We start from the raw sequence: 21,922 nt of genomic DNA on the forward strand, positions 1-21,922 counted from the left end.
GAGTGCTCAGCGGGACAACCATTAGTTTGCTGAGTCAGCATTATTTGATAACAGACACCGCTTTTGGGGTCGTAGATTCGTAATGTGAAATATTATATATAAATTTCACTAAGAAATTGTTAACATATAAACCGCCAATTCTGGCTTAACATCTTTCTTTTTTCTATTAAAAGGAGTTTATAAGCAGCATATGTATAAATTATGTTTTGTTATATCTCAGTAATACTGCTGCAGTAGGCTGCCCACTGAAGTATTTCCGAACCAATTCGACTTCGAGAAAAGAGCGTACCTATTCTTGAGAGGCCGGCAATGCCTTCTGGCATTGACTGTCCATATGACTTATCAGATGAGCGCCCTGCCGGTTTGCCCCATACATAAAAGTCTTATAGAAGTTACGAGTCTCTAATGGAACACTGAGCACTTGGAAATGAAATTGTTTGCCTTCGTGGAAATTGTCATCTGTATATAAAATGAATCGCAAAATATTACGAAACTCAAGACTCGAAGACGGCCGGTCCAATTTAATTCCTTGGACTTGGGAAAATGTAGTTTCATTTTGTACCTAGGTTTTTACGTGGAAGCGAACAGTTTGCAGCTGGACCGGTTTTGGGGAAATTTGTGACGAGAATGGTTTAGATTTACAATGTTTTTTTATTAAAGATATAAGTTTTTCTTTTCTGTGTAGACGGCAAACGGGCAGGAGCCTCACCTGATGTTGAGTGATAGTGATGTTTACGTAAAAGTTTCATGTACGCTACTATTTTTATGACATAATCCGTTGATAATGCTTCATGAATTCGGAAAAATAATTTAAAAAGAAAATTCGTTTTTATCAATTTAAGTACTATAAAACATAAATATTAGCATGGCAACGCTTTCCCATTTTAAATAATAACCATGGCAACCATGACCACGTTTTGTAGCGTTAAAATTTTACACAGATTTATCAGCCTTCTTTTCCTGGGTCAAAGGCATGGTGGTTTACTCACGATGTTTTTCTTCGTAGTGTTATATAATACATTGGTGTATATATTTACACTACAACTTAACTTAACTTAAGCTAGGAATCTTACAGCTAACATACTATAAAACAAAACACTGGCAATATACAAAGCCAAAACAGATAGCAATATATATAAAACAGAAAACATAAGTAAGTACATTAATAGACAAAAGAAAACTGAAATTTAAAATTAAACAAACGACAGTTAAAGAAACATCAAGTAACACAATGTACACTTATGAACGTCAAAAAAAGAAATATATATAAAATACTTCTTACTTTACATTTACTGCCAGTTCTCAAATCAAGGGCGTAGAACGGAAGAGAAGAACTGGCAATAAACTCTCCGCCACTCTTTTTAATCGCCAAGTTTTTTGTTTTACACAACGTTTGTAAGGAGCTGCAACAATTACACCATGTTCCACTTGACATCTTAAGTAATTAATAATAATAAGATAAATTGAAATCAAAGATTTGTCCTCTATCAGGCATGTTGACAGGTGGCTGGTGTATCAACATCCTCATAATTAAAATAATCTTCATCAGTCGAATTCTTTATTTCTGAAGTTCGTGCTTGTGGCGACGATTGCCTCCACTGTCCCCTGGCTTCGGCAATCTAAAAAAAAACTCTTTATTGGACTAAAATTGAACAAAAGATAATAAATATTGCAACAGAACAATTGCAATCATACGAATGACATCTATGTTACAATGAATATAAAATTCTAGAATTAATATCGATTAAAAAAAACCAAAAGTATTAATCATTGAGAACAGACGATGATGACTTGTGGAAATCGTTTGAATTTCGAACGCGGCTGTCGCTCGACACGCCCATTTTACACTGAGCCTTCGTAAACCTTTCAGATGTCTGTTTTTAAGTTATCGGAACGACATATTTGAATACGTGATAAAATTGGCGGTGACGAAGGTTTTTGACTTAATCATAATTTGGTTTGATATTTATTAATTCTCATTTAATACATATTGTTAACACGCTTTAAACCATCACTATGTGGCGACTGCCCGCTGAAGTGGTTCAAACCAATTCGACTAGGGTCATTAGAAAAAAGAGCGTGCCAATTCTAAAAGGCTGGCGCTCTCGCGATCCGTCTGGCATTTAGAGTGTCCATATGTTACACGGTGTTCTATAAAAAACCCATTAAAACTAGCTTAGCTTTTTGTTGTAGAAAATACATTGTCCAGAATATTTTTACTAATTCTATTATATATAATAAATCACTACCTCTGTTTAGTTGCCGCGCCAAGTGTTATAACTTGTTTCAGATATTTTACATTTATTCTATCATCTCATTCATTCCTAGGTATCTATGTGCCCTTTTTGGCAAAGGCCTCTTCCAAATCCCGCCATTTCTGTGCCACTCTCAGCCGTTTACCGTACCTGCTAGTTCTTTAATCTGGTTTATCCATCTTTCAAATTGTCTTCCTGGTTTGCGTTTGCATCTTGGTCAAACAAGAAACGCAAAAATTAGTTATGTTTAATAAAAATTTAAAGAATACTTTGTAAATGTGATCGACAATTATTTTAATAAATGTTAAAATATTAATATTTAGTTTGCAAACAAACCATATCCTTGTTATTGTCAAGATTGTTAGAAGGATAGTCGTATTGTCGTGCCGACAAATAATAAGCCGGCGGAAACCCTCGACTGTATCAAACCAGCTCTGATTCTGCGTGTCATCTTAAACTGGTCTCATTATTCCCTGGAAACGTGTCCCGTCCGAAATTTCGAAGATAATCGACTTTCAACCTTTTTTCGGTCCCTTTGTACGATAATAATTCGAATTGTATTCTAATGAATAAATTATAACTTTTTTATGGATTTTCGATCATAATTTTCATGTTAAATAAGTCTTAAATATAGATTCTTACCACCTAGTCTTCTCTTGGTACGCGAAACCAAGCCTATATATATCCTATATCTTAGCTACCTTCAGTACTGTCGATCAGAACCCCTTCATGGGTAAAGTCCTCCTCCAGCTTATTCCAACTTTATCCATGTCTTTATTTCGCTATTAGCTTGCTACTACCGCTTCTATTTCTTCTAAACACCTTTTTCTGGGACGTTCTCTTCTTTCCCTTAGTCCTTTCCATATAATTGTCTTGAAAGTCCACTATTTATCTGTGTATCTTGCTATATGCCCCGCACATTGCCTTTCTATGAAATGATATATATAAGAGAAAAAACTGGATACCTCCCAAACGAAATAGAGTAGAAAAAATTTGTCGGCGAATTTTATAAAACAGTTTGCCAAGATCAGGGAATGTGTGCGTTCCGAACACGCTTAATTGTTGGTAGATGGACTTCGATACAGTGATTGCTCACGACAACGGCGTTGTAATATTACTTTTTATGTTTTAATATTCTTTTTCTCTATGTTTTTAATGTGAACTCCTTATTTAACTTTTCCGTTCGTTAATTGATCTTGACTTACTTGACTTGACTTATGTATATGTCTTATGACCAGCAAGGGCATCCAGGATCATAGGAGGTTTTAAGTAATCAGCCCTGGGCATCTTAATTTCACATCATTTAAGCTTCCTTCGCCTCTGTAATGATGCTTCGTTGCCACGTCTGTTTTGGGGGGCACGTTTCCTATTGCCTTGAGGATTCCAGTCCAGAGCTTGCTTGGCAATGTGACTTGAATCCCTCCGGAGCGTCTTGAAAGTGTTCCACTTTCGGTGTTTATTGCATAGCTCCCATCGCCGATGATAAGAGATTCTCTCGTTTAGAATAATCCAAGCACCTGACGAAGGCAGACGTTCACTAAGACCTAGAGTTGTTGTAAGGTGCTTTTTGTAACTGTTAGAATAATGATCAATGTTTTGGTTTCGTACGGTTGGTTGGTTTAGCCCATAACGAAGCTCCAGAAATCTACGACTCGTAACCAATGCTTTAGATATAGAAACCGGGCTATATACACATATTTAACAATACGTAGGGAACATTGATTAATAGTAGAGGGATGTCTCAATCCCGCGGGATTAGATCATTAATAACGCTTTTGTTGCATCGAAAACGATTCAGCCATTGTATAGCTTTATATAACTTTGAATTGTGTATGTACGAGTGGTTGTGGGGATTAAAAAAAACGATTCGTTGTGACAATTTCAAATCCATTTTTAGGCAAACTGTGTAGTTTCTGCGTCTCCTACTTATAGAAGCAGGATGGTGTACTTTTCCTGCAATCTAAAGGGAAGATTCACGACCAGTCCAAGCACTTACTCTCCCGAATGCCCCGGTGGCTAAGGTCTTCTTCTTCTTCTTGTAGTGCCTCTCCACTGGAGGTTGTTAACTTGTCATACTTTATGATATCATCGCAGCACTACATTGGTTTAATTAGAAATGGCGTCACCATTATCTATATCTAGATCTATAATCTTAGTTCTTAATCGAGTTACCATAGATTTCTAGAATGATAGTAACCCAAAGGAACGTTTATTTTATTCGCCCGCAGGGCAGGTTAAGGTTTTTCGACCACACCGTGAATTATGTTTGGTTTTTTTCTGGATATTTTCAAATAAAACTATTTGTTTGGAGCTGAGTAACAACTGACTTACTAAGATAAAATTACGGGTAGGTTATGACACTAACACAAACTGACTTGGCTTATTATCTAAGGGCTCAAAAATGACACTTTCAATTGGACATAATCGGAAACGAGAATGTTGAAATACAATTTATGAGTGTGGTAAAAACTAAAGGGCTCATTTTGGCTTCAAGTATGCGATGATTTCATTTGGTTTACGCTTGTAATCATTAATTAAAACATTTTTATGTAACGTAACTAATGTTGGGTTACATAACTATTAAAGTATAAATTACTTTTTTTAAAGCTTGATACTTGACATGAACTTTTTTAATAAACAAATTTACAAACGAATTCAAGAAAACTTAATACATAAATCTCAAACAAATGATAAACGTTTAACGATAAACTTATAAAGAATGGTCTCTGGGAAATCTCTGGTCGAGAAGTTATAGAATACTGCCATATAGGTAATTCTTTCAAGAGGAAGGTGATATGGTGAATGCCTTTATAGCGTAGACGAATATTTGGACCATAGATTTGATACCGATTGGAAATAATTTAACTTTGACATTATTTTATATTCTTAATAAGACATTGTAAAAATTTATATGACATTTTCATGCCATGTGGCTGAGATTGTGCGGATGCTGAATGTACACTATCTTGGCAAATAAACTATTATTATTATATTATTAAGGTCTGCATAGCAATTTCTCTTGAATATTGAAAGATAAACTAACCTGTGTTACATCCTGGTTCTTCTCCTCATACTTCTGTATGTTTGTGTCAACCTTCTGTATACACACCTTGGAGACCTTTTCGTCTCGGGCACGACAGTTTCTTCGCCATTTTCATCACCATAATAGCATATTCAAAGTAAAATCCATTCAATGTTTCATTTATCTATTTGTGTATCAACCAAGTACGAAAGGACTGAAGATGCCAAGAAAGCCAGGTTCTCTCTTCGGATTTTTGCCAAGTCTTCGCTATCAGAAGACCTTTGGCTAACAGTTTAATATAAAACAAAATAATGCCTGTTTTTAAGGCTGGTCTTATTACTACTGGATCTTCCCACTTGACGGATATCCTTAGGAAGATTTGAATACATATAAGGCCTTATGAGACCAATGTGACCATTTTAAATAGTCTGAATTGACTGTTATCTAGCAAGGTCGTGAAAAATGCATAGACACCATGATACTTGCTTCTCGTTGGGCGTTACAAAAAAATTTGATATGTCATCAAAACATTACATTGAACTCTAGTTAAACGTCGGTCAGGGCCGGTCGTCCAATGGATGGGTTAACTTCGTATTTTCAACAATCGAAATTGTTAAATTAGCCTCAAGAACCCTTATAACTCCCTGATAAAGGCATTCCATTTCAATGTCTTAAAAAATGCTTATAATTTTTGTACCAGGAATGCATAAAACACTGCAGACATATTTTAAAACTAATTCAAAATAAACTCAATATAAAATCATATAGAAACTATAACATTTTTACTTAAAACTTATTTTGATTCTCGAAAAGCTACATAACAAAATCAATACCATAAAACAAGATGGCTGCCGCGGGGCCCGTTTCCCGCGCGTTTCATTAAAATAAAACAGCGCACCATTAATAAAAGAGGGAAAAGATTAATGTCCGGGCACAATACGTAATAAATTAGTCCGATGGATATAAATTTTCAGACCCTTGCCGCCATACTAGTTCCTGCTCGCGTCTTATTGGTCGAGCGCTGACTAATCAATAATTCTCCTCACAATTCCAAACAGGCGTAATAACCACAGTCTATGGTAGAAAAACCTACTCTGTGTACCGTTAATAGGGTCCTTTATTCCAAGGCGCGAAGAAAACAAATTCGAATCCTGATTTTCGACTTTCAGTGAATATAAGTTTTATCGTATTGTTTTAAATAATTGGATTTTGCCTTTTTATTCAATTTTCAACTTTAATACACAACACGAAGGTTGAATTTGGTAAAGCAAGCTTTATTACATTATACCTAGCAAAGGAGCCGACTGGTTTTTTAATGAAACTTGTCTTTGATATTTTTACGATATAAGATTCGAAGACTCGAATTAATATAGTATCCTTATGTAATGTATATACCTATATACATTTTATTCATAAAGGAATCATAATTTTATATTAATATGATATTAGAGCGGCAACAATTTATAAAATAATATTATAAAATAAACTCGGTTACGAGCCCCAAAAAAGAAAAAGAAGGCAGCAAACGTCCATGGACATGTGAGTGGGTGCGTTGCCGGCTTTTGAGGAAGTACGCCCCTTTTTTAATACTTGTAAATACTTCCTGTATTAAACAAATTAAAAAGTTATTTTGTACGACTTAAGCTTTAAATTCATGTCCATATCTATCTATATAATATAAGAGATACAATTATTTAGACAAAACATAGGGTTAAAACTTTATATGTTATAAACCCGAATAATAGCAACATATCAATAATCTTTATATAAAATATTGCAAGGTAATAACTTTATTCATAGGTAAACAAGTACACTTATGAACGTCAGAAAAAAGTTAAATTAATTGTAAATTTACATTTTGTACCAGTTCGCAAATCAGGAGCGTAGAGCGGGCAAGAAGAACTGGCAAGGAACTCTCCGCCACTCTTTAATCGCCAAGTTTTGAGTCATACAAATTGTTTGAACTGGAGCAAATCAATCCCAAGGATTAGGATCATTTAAACTATCGTCAAATTTATAAAAAGGTTTGTTGATGAATTTACGTTATCGTCATGATGATAGAAGATGGATTGAAGAATATAGTTGTAGGAATGTAGACTAAATTTCCGGACATAGACGCCCATTTCCGTTGTACGTTCCTGGCTCATTAAGCCAGCCTGGCTTCAGCTAAGAAGTTTGGTTGGCACTTCGCAGGCTACACGTAGCGATCTCACTGCTCCGAGGATTTCTATTCATTAGGAGGCTACAGCCACGCATTCCAGAACTACGTGGGTGACTGATTCACCTGCGCTGAAATAGCCAAGGCACTGTCCGTCACGACTAGTACAAAGATATGTTTGTTGTGGAGGAAGTGACCCGTAATTTTCCATACAATTTCGGGAATAGTTCTGTTGAAGCTTATAAGTTACTTTGTCACACTGCCAGCAGTAAACGACATCGCTGTGTCAGTCAGAAGGCTGATATCTACTTGTCTATGAAATGAAAACGGATGCCCCACCCATAGAGCTTTAAAGCGCCACTTATTTATTAACACTTCGTTATATTACAGTATAAAAAAAGCATAATTAAATCAAAAGGAGGGCAACTGGCGGCCTTCGAGCGATCGCTTTTGAACGATCTCTTCCAGGCAACCACTGTGAGTAAAGAAAAAAAGTATTCAATTACATAAAATAGGCAAGAAGTGCAAAAATACATGTTATACACAGTTATTAAGACAAAACTAAACAGGAAACAAAAAAAAACCACACTAAACTAAGAAGATGATACATTAAAAATAAAAAGAAATAATTATTAATTATTATTTTCACTTCACTTGGATCTTAATGAAATCAATAGGTTCGTCATAAGGCTTTCTATCATTTTTATAGATTTTCCAATTTTGTTGTATTACATAGGTCAACTACCGTATACCGTACAGTGCATAGCCAACGTCACCATGACGTCACGATATGGCCGCCCCGTCATCACCGATCAGCTATTTTCTGTAACCCAAAATACGCTTAACTTAAAAGATACAAGGATTCTTTCGTTTTACAACAACGAGTTGATCAACATTTTTTTTCGAGAGATATGTTAGATGTAACTGGTATTTGTTTCTACAAAGATACTATCATTTAATATTACGATCTAGACTACAGGACAGAGGACACAGTTATTGTGTACTATTTTATCACTTACCACTGTTTAGCACTTGTCGTTTTCAATCTTCTCACTAGGCACTCCGTGGTGTCAAGGAGTTGAATAGCCTCGACATTCACGTGATGGTGGAGGATTTGTTCGTGGGCTCCAGCAACCTTTTTGATTATTGTGTTGGCGTCCGTATTAACATATAACTGTTGTTATGAAAACAAATTGTTTGTTAGCTGGCCTGAGCGTGTGTCTAAACCCTCAGGTCGTGGTTACGATTCAAGGCTTTTTCTTTTGTTAAATAGAACAGAGTGCCAAACGGGCAGGAGGCTCACTGATGTTAAGTGATACCGCCGCCCAGAGGGTTGGCAAGGGCGTTGCCGGCTTTAAAAGGCTGGACACCAATGGACTTTCTGCTTTTTCTTCTTCTCGCTTGTACAATGAAGGAATAGGGAAACCCGCATGCCTTAGACCCAAAATTCGATCGCCTACTTAACCTACTTGCTTATTAGAATTATTAATCAGGAAACAGATAGAAAAATCGGACTGACTTAGAGGCTGTAGCGCCACTGGTTAATAAGTTTCGTGACTTCTCAGGCTACGTTAAGTCAGTTTTGTACATCCTTTCATTGTTTCTCTTTTAACTGTGTAAGGAGGGTATCGGAGTTATTTTCCTGTCCTTCAGGTAATGGTGTATGATTTTTCTTGTGATTTGATTGATTGATGATTTCGCCTGTCGGACCTTGATCATTGCTCACCATACCCTGTCGAATGAGCTTTGTGTGATGAGTTTCAGCTTCGTAATAAGCGTTGATTTAATGTGAAAACAACAACAAGTAGTCTAGTCTAGTCAGTGACCTTCTTTCTACAAGTGTGATTTTTTCATTATTTTTGCACTTGGTACCAATAATTTCCTTTTGCAGTTCCTTTAAGTAGTCCCTTGTAGCATAGGCTTCTATATGTCCGAGGTGGAAACTCATCTCCCGTACTCTGTGGGTGCAAAATACTCGTTATATAAACATCAGAAAACTTGGACTCATACCCAACCCATGGGCAATCCTGGACCACCCGAGGCCTCTCCAAGACTTGCGGTTGTGCCAAACTTCTTAGCTGATTTTTGTGCAATTAACTGTTTATTTAGCGTGGTAAATCCCACCTCGGATACCACCAATACAGAGCGAGTCGGCCATAACGCGATCTTCTGCTCTGATACTAATTGTTACCGTTACATTGCTTCATACAAGAACTTCTACTCGGCATTTCTTATTAGTGTTTGTAGAATCCATTGCTGTACCGCCACCAAAGAACCAGAATTTCTAACCAGTTATATAAAAAAAAATATTATTATTATTAGTATTTTTGTGTTTTAAAAGCTTTTTCTGTTTTCGTTGAAATTGGATTTTTACAATTTTTTATAGAATTTTGATAATGCTAATAATTATTAGCTATACTTAGACCTTAATTAGTATGGCAATACTGGAATATTACTTTCAAATTTGTATGACAACACTTTCACTGCACTGCGACATTTCAAGTCACGGTGATACCACAAAATGGCGGATAGTCATCGCCTATCAGCTATTTTGGTTGAAATTGAAAGTTGGACTTGGACAATTTTGTTGTACAAATGAATGTTTGTCTGTTTTATATGGCATAGACAACAAATCAACTCGTATGATTCTCAATGGATTGAATTTTAAAAAAATGCCCTCCACTGTCAAATACATTTCGTTGCATTGCTGCACTTATTTTAATATCTCTAGATATATAGTAGATACCTATATGTTTTTCAGCAATAATAGTGTTACAGAATCTTCGTAATATTTACGACTTTATTCGTTACATCTCTAAGTATCTCTGAATCTAATGTAAGTAATTATTATTGCCATAGACTACATATATTTCACAGATAATTACAAAACAAAACAGACCGGCAACGTACTCGCTAGCCCTCTGCTGGAGAGTGTCCATGGGCCGCTTCTCACTTAACACCAGATGATCCTTCTGCCCCTTTGCCCCTGTGCTATAAAACATAAATAATTACGCGAACATATTTTTATACATATTCTTCCCACCGAGCCGTAACTGTTTTCTTTGTGTTTATTTAAATCAAATTAGATCATATTTACAGCAATCTAATAAACCCGTCATTTTAAAACTTATAATGCAACACTTATAGTTAGTTGGGCTTACGTTACTAATGCATTAACTAACTTCCGAATGTACTTTTACATAATTCTAGAAGAGTTTCGTATCGTGTATATTCGTTTCAAAACTTAATGTAATTTTTATAAAAGCTAACAGATAGGAACCTTTGTACAGCTAGGAAACACAAATTTCCAAATGTATATATTGTCAGCCAAGTGATAATTTATTTCTAAAATTGGCATGACAAAAGTCATCAAATATTTCTCTACTAGGAACAGATTTGGAAAATTCAGTTGCGGTTTTAGTAACTTTCTTTACTTGTTATTTTATTTTTCACCGTTTAAACCTTCCCTGAACTTCCACAGATATTTCAAGATAAGCCAAATCGTGGCTGGAGCGGATTGGTTCGAGTTTTAGCGAGATAAACAGGGATTCATTTTTATATATAGAAAAACTTAAGATATTACTGCCTTGTTAACTATACAGAGCAGTGTTGGCCTAGTGGCTTCGGCGTACCACTCAAACCCTCAAGTTCGAGCCCCGGCACCAATGGACTTTCTTTCCATGTGCGCCTTTAACATTCGCTGGAACGGTGTAGGAAAACATCGTGAGGAAACCGACTTGCCTTAGACCCAAAAAGTCGACAGCGTGTGTCATGCACATGAGTCTGTCTATTAGATTTACAAATGACTATGAGACGGATACAGAAATCTGATGCCTAAACCTGGGAAGGCTGTTGGGTCATTGTATTTTTTTTTATAACCATACTATTGAAATATCGGTTTTGTCTAATTCATACTTGATCTTTGAGTAGATATTTATGAGAAATATACTATTAATATTCGTCTATGTTTTACATACATTTACATTACATATAACGTCGATATATATACCAAAACCCATCCAATTAATTCCATAAACCATATAAAAACACAAAGCATCCTGACGTAATACACCCATCCCTGTCCGTCACACATGAGTTCATATGTGTGAAAGGGACGGCTGTACATCAATCAGCCTCGTACGCCACGCCCATAGTGGGCCGGGCGGCAAAAAACCTTTGGAAAAGGTTCCAGTACCATTTCTGACTCGAACCAAGTGTTATCCTTTAGTGTGTTAATAAATAATTGAACTATTATTGACTATAAGTGTGTGTTTGTGGCTTGTGTTGTTTTCTGCGGTAGTTTTGGTATGTTTTTTTTTAAATTTTAGATGTCAATCCCGTATAAGCGATGACATTTTTGACCAAATTTAATTTCACGTAAAATACATAGTTTTTAATGACATTTAACAATAAAGTTGTAACTAAAAAAAAAATGTTTGGTTAATTGCGCAGTTATGAATGACTTTTATTAATTGTTTTGATTAACTTTGACGATTTAATGCGTTCAATTGAACAGTATATATATTTATTATGTTGCCATATTGCAACAAACGAACTGGCACTGAGTGTCCCTTTGCGACGGTATTAACATCAGGTGAGCAGTCTACCCGTTTGCCAGTTCTAAAAAAAAAAAATATAGACATCGCTAAAAGTGTGTTATTGCCAGAAGTGGCAGATTATGTCACTGACTTGACGTTTATTACAATAATTATCTTTTTCAAATGCATTAGTACAATATGTTTTGTCATACTGGCCATTTTGACCTCAAATATCTCCTCTTTTGATAGGTTAGTTTTTGAGCGAAGTGATCAATGAACTAGATAGTAATGGTACCTACATACTTTGATTAATAAAAAATATTTTATTTTAAAAAATGTGTGCCTGTACTAGTGTATACACGTAAGAAGTGAACCTTCTTGATGACATTATTTTTCGAAAAATTATCTACTATATGCAACTTTGCAAAAATTGGTTAAATAAAGTTTAACAAAAGGCTTTTATTATCATAGAATGAATACAAATAATTCAATTATTTCATTTTACCTTATTATTTCTAATATTATTACAGAATTTCATTATTGTAATAGAATTATTACTATCATTGTTATCGTTATTATATATTTCTGTTATTAATGGCTTCGTAGCAAATATGACGGTAACTTTTTCCAAGACCGATAAAGAAGTTTCACTTCAAAAAATCTACTTTTTGTTTCTCCCGTACAAAACGCCAATTTTATATGGACCCAACTTGAAAGCATCCTTGAACCGTCCCCATTTAGCAATCTACATATTGGTGGAAACCGCATTGAATTCCGTGCAAGAGTTTCTGAGTTGAGAGTTGTTTTTATATAATATAAAAGGTAGACATGTCGCTGACTTATTTGACGATAATTATACTACAATTCGTTCGTTCGTTTTTTTACGACCATACGTCCAACGACCATCAGAAAGTCTATAATTTTTTCAAATATATAGAATATAACGCTCACAAATAACGTGGTTTTCTATTATCTATCTATCTATCTAGTAAATGAATTTTCAAAATCAGTTCAGTAGATCCACAGATAACTTTATACACGATACTTTATCTTTCTATATCAGATGCCGGACAACTATATGTATTCTATTTAAGCGTAGATCATTATATTCTATTATAAGTTATTTAATATGTAATGTATATAACAATCAAATAAATAGCAATCCAGTAATGAATACTTATTTTTAACTTTAGTATTTAATGTGAATATTTTTGACTGTTTATTAGTTACTTGGTAATTTGCTATATCAAAACGTAAAAAAATTCTGTAACTAATGCATAACTAACGTTTATATAAGTATGACAACATTTTTGTCTGTTTCGGTTTTTCCCGTATATCGTTTATCGACAATAGTGGAGCGCGTTGAACTCTTTTGTATGAATGCAATTTGCGCCTCAAACATAAATGACTTCACTTCGCTGGCTCTGTAACCCAAAGTCTTGGGAATGAGTGGTAGGTATATACTATGCCAATTGCTGGCTTTCAGCTTTTTCTATACAACGGGCAGGAGCTCACATGATGTTAAGTGATACCGCCGCTGTCATGCAAAAGAGCTCGTGAGTGCGTTGCCGGCCTTTTAAGAATTAAAACACACTTTTCTTGAAAGACTCTAAGTCGAATTGGTTTGAAAAATACTGCATGTCGCAGCAGATCCTCTTCCATTCGAGCCAGCGGTACCTAGGCCGACCTATATCTTGCATTAAAACATAGTTTCCCACCGCCTGTATATTTTTTACTGTTAAACGTATTCAACGAGGTTTTATATGTATTCTCTCTGAACAAAGCTATTCGCTGTCTCTAAATTTCTTAAACTAAAGATAAGGAGAGGCGGATAGTATTGTTTTATACTTTAATTTATACGTAGAAAAGTTTTTTTTTAAACTTAGAACAGCGGAATGAATTTCTGAATTGTGATTCATATATTTTAATAATAACGAGTTATTTTCATAAAGAGTAAACTAAAAGTTACCAGAGATTCCAAAGCATTGTTACAGATAAAAACTTGTATGGGAGGTGCTTGAGTTTTTTTTTTCAGAAAAGGTCATTGGTAGTGTTGTTATAGGATGAGTTTGAAATTCGAATGCGCTGTCACGATTCGTGTCATTCTAGAAATATGTCGGATGTCAAAAAAGTTTTAGACATATTGCATATAACATGAATTTAGAAATGTTTATTAATTGGTATTTTTACACACCTTCTAATATATTCGCCAGTGCCTTTTAAATAGGCCTATATGAAATAAATGTATTGACTTTAAGCACGGCTTTATCCCCGAAGGGGTAGGCAGAGACCACGTATCTCCATTTAATACAGTATTTCGTGACATTCACCATGCATAGATATTTTATAATATAAAATGCTCTGCATGTTAGTTAAAATATTATATAAATATAGTTATAAATAAATATGACCGTCTATTGTCTATTCTTGCAGTTAAATTAATATGTAAAATTTCAAAACTCGCTTACTAATCGAAGACGCTGTTTATTTATAGAAATCCACGTACGAAAAATACGCACTGGAAAGATATGAAGTTGATTTCTTATCTGTATTTCCTTAAGAAAATAGCGCCGTACAAACCGTAGATAATATCACAACAGATTAATGTCAACCGACAGCGATCAATCACGTTTGACATATCAAATGTCAAAATACGCGCTCTGTTTGTGTCCTAAGGGAATTCGCGATGTTATCTGTATTACAATAGTAGTAGTATAGTTTTCTTTTGTATGTTTTTGTATAATGTACATATATCGTGATATATTGACAATATCCCACGAGATTGGTTAAAAGTTACCATAACTTTAGTATGGTCGAAAAGCCTCACCTTGGCTTGAGATGTATAAAAATACAAATTTTATAATATTTCATTACTATTACAATACTTAATTAATTCGGTGAACTCGACATATCAATGAAGAAGACTTACGTTTTGAATAAATTATTCTATCTCAATCCACCATTATTATGGTATTTTCCTAGCATACCTATAATTATAACCAGAACGGCCGAGACAGTCCGCTAGTATGATATTTGCCCTACCAATGGCTTTTAATAAACTGTTCTAGAAACATCCATCTCAATTGAGACCCTCATATAGTCAATTGAATGAATTGTATATAGTTAAACGTCCCCTATGAATTGTTATATTAATCTTATATACTTGTCTTGCACATAGGTATATTAATTGTTACGTATAAATTTTGATAACTTTACATATAATATTCGAATTGGTATAATAACTTAACAATAGTTCAGAAACAAAGTGTTTATTTTTCTAATTCTTTATGATAAGCAACATTCTCCGTTGCTGGCGCGTACATAAATAGTTTTGTTGGTATTCCGACATATAACTAGCCATTTGAAAAACATGAATTTTCAAGATTATCACAAACAATTGGCGACTGTAATTATTTCATATGCATTTTATCAGTATAATAACTCCGATCGAAGCATTTATTTTAAATGAAATTTATTTTTCTTACATCCTCTTCGACGATATTTGCAGCACGCATTCTGTCAATGTTATGTCAAACGCCACAAGGTTACATGAAAAAAGTTTGAATTGTAATAAATTTGCTATAGTAATAAAATATTCTTAAAGTTTCCGCGCAATTTTCTTATATAAGAACCTTCTCCTGACAATAACAAACACAACAAAAAAGAATTAGCGAAATCGGTCTAGTTGTTCATGCGTGATGCCGTGCCCAAGGGAAATAGGGCTAATAGGGATAATACACTCATACATTGGCACTCAAGAAAAATAAAAGCATATTTAAAAATTATACAAATAAAAATTTATTTTAAACTGACCTGAGCAACTACGCATACCCGGACCAAAATCGATTAGGCTTATATAAAAATAGGGCGGGCAGGCAAATGAAGAAATTATCCCGAAAAATTAGTCGCCTACAGAATCCAAAATCCAAAACGCTTACTACGAGAAACCGAAAACCTTCGAATTATACAATCTGCAAGTATGATATGTGACCAGCCTGACTTCGAGTGGCATAGTTTTGGGCAAAGTTTTTAGTTTATTTTTTATTTATTAACACTTCGTTACATTACAATATAAAAAAAATTGAGCATAATTAAATCAAAAGGAAACTGGCGATCTTATCGCTTTCGAGCGATCTCTTCAGGCAACCACTGTGAGTAAAAAAAAATGTATTAAATTACATAACATAGGCAAGAAGTGCAAAAATACGTGTTATACACAGTTATTAAGACAGAACTAAACAGGAACAAAAAAAAAACAAACTAAACTAAAAAGATCATACATTAAAAAGACACATAAATCACGATAATTTAAGATAAGTCTCACGTCAGGTAGTCGTTAGTAAGAAAGTTAGGGATAAGATGTGGACAGGTAATGTTTATAGAAGTAGAGAACGATAAGTTCTTCATTAAAATGGGTTCAGAATTAAAGACTTCAATCGTTACTTTCGAATTTATGTACGCATTCGGGCATGATTCTATTGTTGTAACCTTGGCAGTGACTTCGTGAAGTCATGGCTGTTCATGTATTGTTTATGTACAGTCAAGTTTGTTGCTGTACAGCATTATTTTTATTGCTGACAGTATAATATATAAACATTTGTTTTAGTACATAGCCTAACTTAATCTAATACATCAGATGTGACACATATGCCACTTTCAGCTGCTTTCGTTAATATCTTATGTTAGATCTTCATGTCCTAGTTGTGCCTCTTATTTCTTGTGTATTCTCTGTACAGTATTAAACAATTCCAAAAAATAATTATAATATTTAGTAGGCAGAAACCTTGCTCCACTAATCCACTTTCATGACGTTCACAGTTGGTTATGGGGAATTTTAACTTGTCCCTTGTCTTGTACCACCTGGATTTGGTTGATACCGTTGTCGTACGGTATGTACGAGGACTATCCAACACGATGTCACCATCCACGGTTGGATTGTACTTCCGCTTCTCGTGGTCCTTCATCCGTTCCATATGGTCACACCACACGCCGACGATTTTTTGGGTCCAAAGTTCATGAGCTCATACTTCGTGAGACTCGAGGTCGTAGGTTCGACACGATCTTTGTAGAAATTCGTCCCCAACCAGTTCTTCTGTTTTCTGTATTCTAATCCTCAAAATTTCTTTTCATTTTACATTGTCTGTACACAGTAAACATTTACACTTAATATATTCTCGAAACCACACTCAAATGCCTTAATATCAGTCCATCCGTTCAGGAGGACAATTTTACATATACTAGTACCTATGTAAAGTATAATATAAGGATATTTAAAAGGTATATACTTTTAACCTTTACAAAAAACGCGGTCAAAAATTGATTACACGGTCCGTCCGGCGGCCGAAATAGCTTGAGCGCCATATTGGTCTGTCCTTCACGCTCGACCAATCAGAACACGTTTCCAACAACAAATCCTGTTTCGAATTTCGAATGTCTAATTAAAGGCATCGGTTTTATCCGACGAATGAACGTAGCAGGTATACAATTTTATATGACTGGATACAACTAGAATTCACCTGAAATATCATGACAAAAACGCGCTGTAAAAATAACCTTGCGTTATTTGTTATTATTATTACTTCCTTTTGCGTTGTATAGCCCCTGCAAACTTCGTCTTGATATATTTTTACTCCACATTTTTAGTGACTACATACGAACATATGGATTTGCTATTCTCTCCCATATAAACTTAAGGATGTACAAAATAATTTTTTTTATTTATTTATTACAGAATATATACATACATTATCGAGGCTCGTTTAAATTCCTTCAAATTGGCTTAAAAAAACAATTATCAGTTATAATTGTCCCATTAAAAGCAATTTAATCCATTACCCTATACGAAGATTTCATATCGAATTTTCTATTAGTTTTTCGGAAACGTTAATTTTTCCCATATCTACGGTTCATATAACAAACGCTTCATAAAAACAAATACCGGCGTCACAAATCTGTCAACCCTTCAGCTACCGTTATGTTTTGACAAAAAGTTGACAATTGGCCGAAAAGACCCTTTCAACAATGGGGATTAGTGTGAAACCGCATTTATGACCTAATTGTTACAATACGGGACGTTTAAAGTGTTAATTCCAAGATTTTTGTGATAATTTTTTATAATGGCGCCAGTAGTTCAAACATATTAGTATATAATATCCAGACAAATATGTATATTCAATTTTATTGTAATTAAACTCTTGAAAAATTTTAATAGAAAACAAAACATTAATTGATTGCAATTGTTCTGGCCATTACAGTAATAATATATGTCGGAAATAGCGTTACTGTCAACTGTCATTGTCATTAAATGTTAAGCGCAAAAACGTCAAAGTCTCATCAGTTCACAACCGCTGATAGTAGGTATATTCTTTTTGTCAACTGGCTTTTAACTTAAAAATATAGATATAAGATTTTCGTAAGTTATTTTATTAAGTTACCTACTTACACTGTGTACGAAAATAACTAAGTAACAGCCTTCTGTGACGCAGTGTTTGGCTGTGACAGTTTCCTTACGATGATTTTTTATCGAATAAAATAAAACTGTTTGATAAATGAGGTAGAATCTCACTTGACTTCAGCGTTTGGCTCGTAAAATTAATAGTAGTTTATATTTAAAAATAGTTAACCTAACCATCTAAAACATACTTTTGCCCGGTTTTAACGAACAGCCTGCAGTGTCTACCGTCATACGAATGACGGTCCGTACACTTCACGTGCCGTTCAATATATTCATGAATTTATAAGACCATAAACAAAAAGTCTTTGAATTGTCACTCAGTATTATGATTTATGGTTAACCCTACGCCACCGTTGTAATTAGTTACGGCCAGTTCCCGGGTCCTAATACCCATTCATGTTAAACAGATTATCACATTTTTTTGTTTAACAGTTGGCTTCTGAAAAAAGGATTTGTCTTGAAGGTCCTTTGTCTTTTAAACAGTGGTCCACGTTTAAGAACCGTTTGGTATAAAATTTGGCATTTTTACCAAAAAAAAATTGCTGGAATGGCTTTCGTGTTGTATGTCCTTTATAAGGCGTTCTTTAAATTTATGTATTTGTCAGAAAACAGTACGACTTTCATACCCGAGGTCGTAGGCTCGATCCCCGGCACCAATTGACTTTTCTATGTGCGTATTTAACATTCGCTCGAACGGTGAAGGAAAACATCGTGAGGAAACCGACTTTCCTTAGAGCCAAATAGGCGTGCGTCAGGCACAGAAGGCTGATCACCTACTTGCCTATTAGTTTGATAAATTATCATGAAACAGATACAAAAGTCTGAGGAACAGGCCTAAAAAGGTTATAGCGCCATTGATAATTTTATGTATTTGTCAGATAAAGACACAATATCAAACTTAATTTCTGATATATTAAAAATCCAAGCGTATTTCTGCCTGTATCAGGTATAAATATCCTATCAGGTACTCTGCGAACAGGTATCTTTGATCAAGTATGTACAGTGGTCTTTCACTAATTAGCCACTCGTTAATTGGAAAAAAACATCCGGTGTCTTGAAAAATACTCGATAAATAAAATAAATTCATTGTTATTTGTTCCCATAGGTAATTTTATCTTAAAGGAATTGTATCTTGCTCACCAACATGCCTTTATTTGAAGTATTTATCATGTACAGATATGTCAATTGTTTTCTAAAAAAAATTGGACTGGACTGAAGTTATTCGAAATATTACTAATAGTACTTATTAATATAGAAATAATTAATCACGAATTGTTTAAACTCTTATTTATTTGTGTTCCTCCTTTGCCTCGTTATCGACTGTAGGTAATTATTACATACTTTGATTGAAAATGTATATACATTTTGTTATGCCGATAGCCGATAGCCGAAAACATTTTCTTATGTGCTAATTCATTCATTCAGTATTAATTCTTTTCCAGGTGAATACGTGATACAAGGCGATCTTCCACGAGACCTTGTAAGCAGTGAGGAGTCCCGTTTCGATTTGCTGGAAGAGGCTTTGCAGCTTGTTGAACTTGGTGACGAAGCTGAGACCAAGGATGAACAGCCAGAGGTATTCTTCATTTCCTTGTTGCCTGCGTAAAGTATTCGTGAATTATTCTTTGGAACAGAGGACAATGCTTTCGATGTAAGGAATATCTAGGTTGTTAGCAATGGTTATAAGATCCGTATGTTGCATGACCACAAATGATTCAGTTTTAATGGTTTTTAACTTAAGGTTAAACGCGGTTACCTCGGACTTTCCCATACTTGCAATCGGACTGTATAATTTACTAATTACAAGATTGATTCAATTGCAATTTTCCCATGGAACCTAGTTGGTTAATACTTACGAAACTTATAATTGAAAGTGTAGGGCTTCCTGGCTTCGGGATGCTTAAATAATAGAGGATTTTTGTATTACTCTATATAAACACTCGCGTACTATAGGATATAAGCGAAATAATGAAATGTTAGGAAATCGTCACGTTTATAAAACCAAGAAAGCCTGAGTGAGCAAAATTAAAAAAATCCTCTACTAGAATTCACCCTTTTCACCGATAATTCATACAACTTATAAGGTTGCTTAACTTACTATTAGATACTTAAAATTAAGCAAAATGTTATAATATCATTATATTATAAGAGTGGAAGAGATCGCTTGAAAGTGATAAGGCCAAGTGTCCTGATTTTTTTTTATGATGTCAATTGTCAATATTTCTCTATGCAACGAAGTGTTATTATATAAATAATGTGGTCTGTAGGCGGTAGAAGGCAGTAGCAGTGGAGGGGGCGAGATGTTGCATCCGGCGATGCGGCACATGCCGCATCACCCTCTCGCGCATTATCATAACCAGGTATGTCTATAATAATGCATATTTATATATCCACCGCATATATTCATTGGGACAAAGAGATTTCTTTTATAGTTGTAACACACGGCTATCGGCCTCAAAACGCAAAAGACCCTCTTTTCTTTAATAGTACTAAAATATTTTATAAATTGTCGGCGGTTTTATGAAGGAGCACACAGTTACAACAGTTATATGAAAATATTTTTTTGTATTAGGTTTATAATAATTTACAAAAACCATTAAACGATCTGCCCACTTTTGGAAAATGTACTTAATATGATTACTTTTGGAAAAGTATTTTATCAATGATTTGCGTAAAACATTATAATTTATATTAATGTAATAATAAATTTTAACATATATGTATCGTAATATATCGAGGAAATTTCAGCGTTCAAAGTTTCACTGCCACAGGGACCAAGCTTTTTAAAAAAAATTAGCCTATTCATACCATTTTAATTAATGTAAGTATATAGTGAATGTAATGAAAGACAAATTTGCACGTCATATGTTTAATTTATACCATAACATTTTTGTACCATATTCTTGCAAATAAATTATTATTCAAGTCATTTCGACGAGAGTTTCACGTTAATTCATGACACTTTTCGTTATTTTTTTATTATCTGTAGATATAAAGGTATACAAAGCCTTATTTGATATCCATATTAATTTCATTTCATATGTTGTTAGTTTATACTTATAACTAAATTTTATTAGTAATATGTTACTCGCTTGTGGTTATAGGATTATATTAAGGATCTCCCTTAAGGGAGATCCTTCTTCAACCCTTTCCAGTTGTTCTATCTTTGCCAAGTCTGTCTGCTGTTATAACAAGTCACCAGCCCACAGTCTTTTTGACCTGCCCACTCATCTCCCGAAATATTACTTATTATCAGCCCATAAAAGATTTCTTACTGATGTAGTTATTAGGAAGAACTAAATGTATACAAACAAAACACGAACAATTTGTCTAGATTACATCATGAGATTTTGAATCAATAACGGCGCGACATTTAGGCTCTTAATTGAAATGAAATCTTATTATCTAAAACAAAGAACACAAAATCCCTCGCAATAACTCTATAAACGCCGTGTGTGGCATCTCTGCCCCGTGCGACACGTTATCATTAATCAT

At 34.4% G+C, this 21,922-nt stretch overlaps 1 protein-coding gene across 7 annotated transcripts in view; it reads left to right on the plus strand.

Annotated features, from left to right (window-relative positions):
* Positions 1-21,922, plus strand: part of LOC123715843 (segmentation protein cap'n'collar-like) — a 97,866-nt gene that overhangs the window by 43,584 nt on the left and 32,360 nt on the right. For all 7 annotated transcript variants that reach the window (XM_045671187.1, XM_045671181.1, XM_045671185.1 and 4 more), the window contains 2 exons: positions 19,870-20,003; positions 20,695-20,787. In XM_045671187.1, coding sequence (XP_045527143.1) covers positions 19,870-20,003; positions 20,695-20,787 — 227 coding nt within the window. The remainder of the gene's footprint in view (positions 1-19,869; positions 20,004-20,694; positions 20,788-21,922) is intronic.

This window comes from Pieris brassicae, chromosome 10 (genome assembly GCF_905147105.1).
Source record: "Pieris brassicae chromosome 10, ilPieBrab1.1, whole genome shotgun sequence".
Lineage (NCBI taxonomy): Eukaryota > Metazoa > Arthropoda > Insecta > Lepidoptera > Pieridae > Pieris > Pieris brassicae.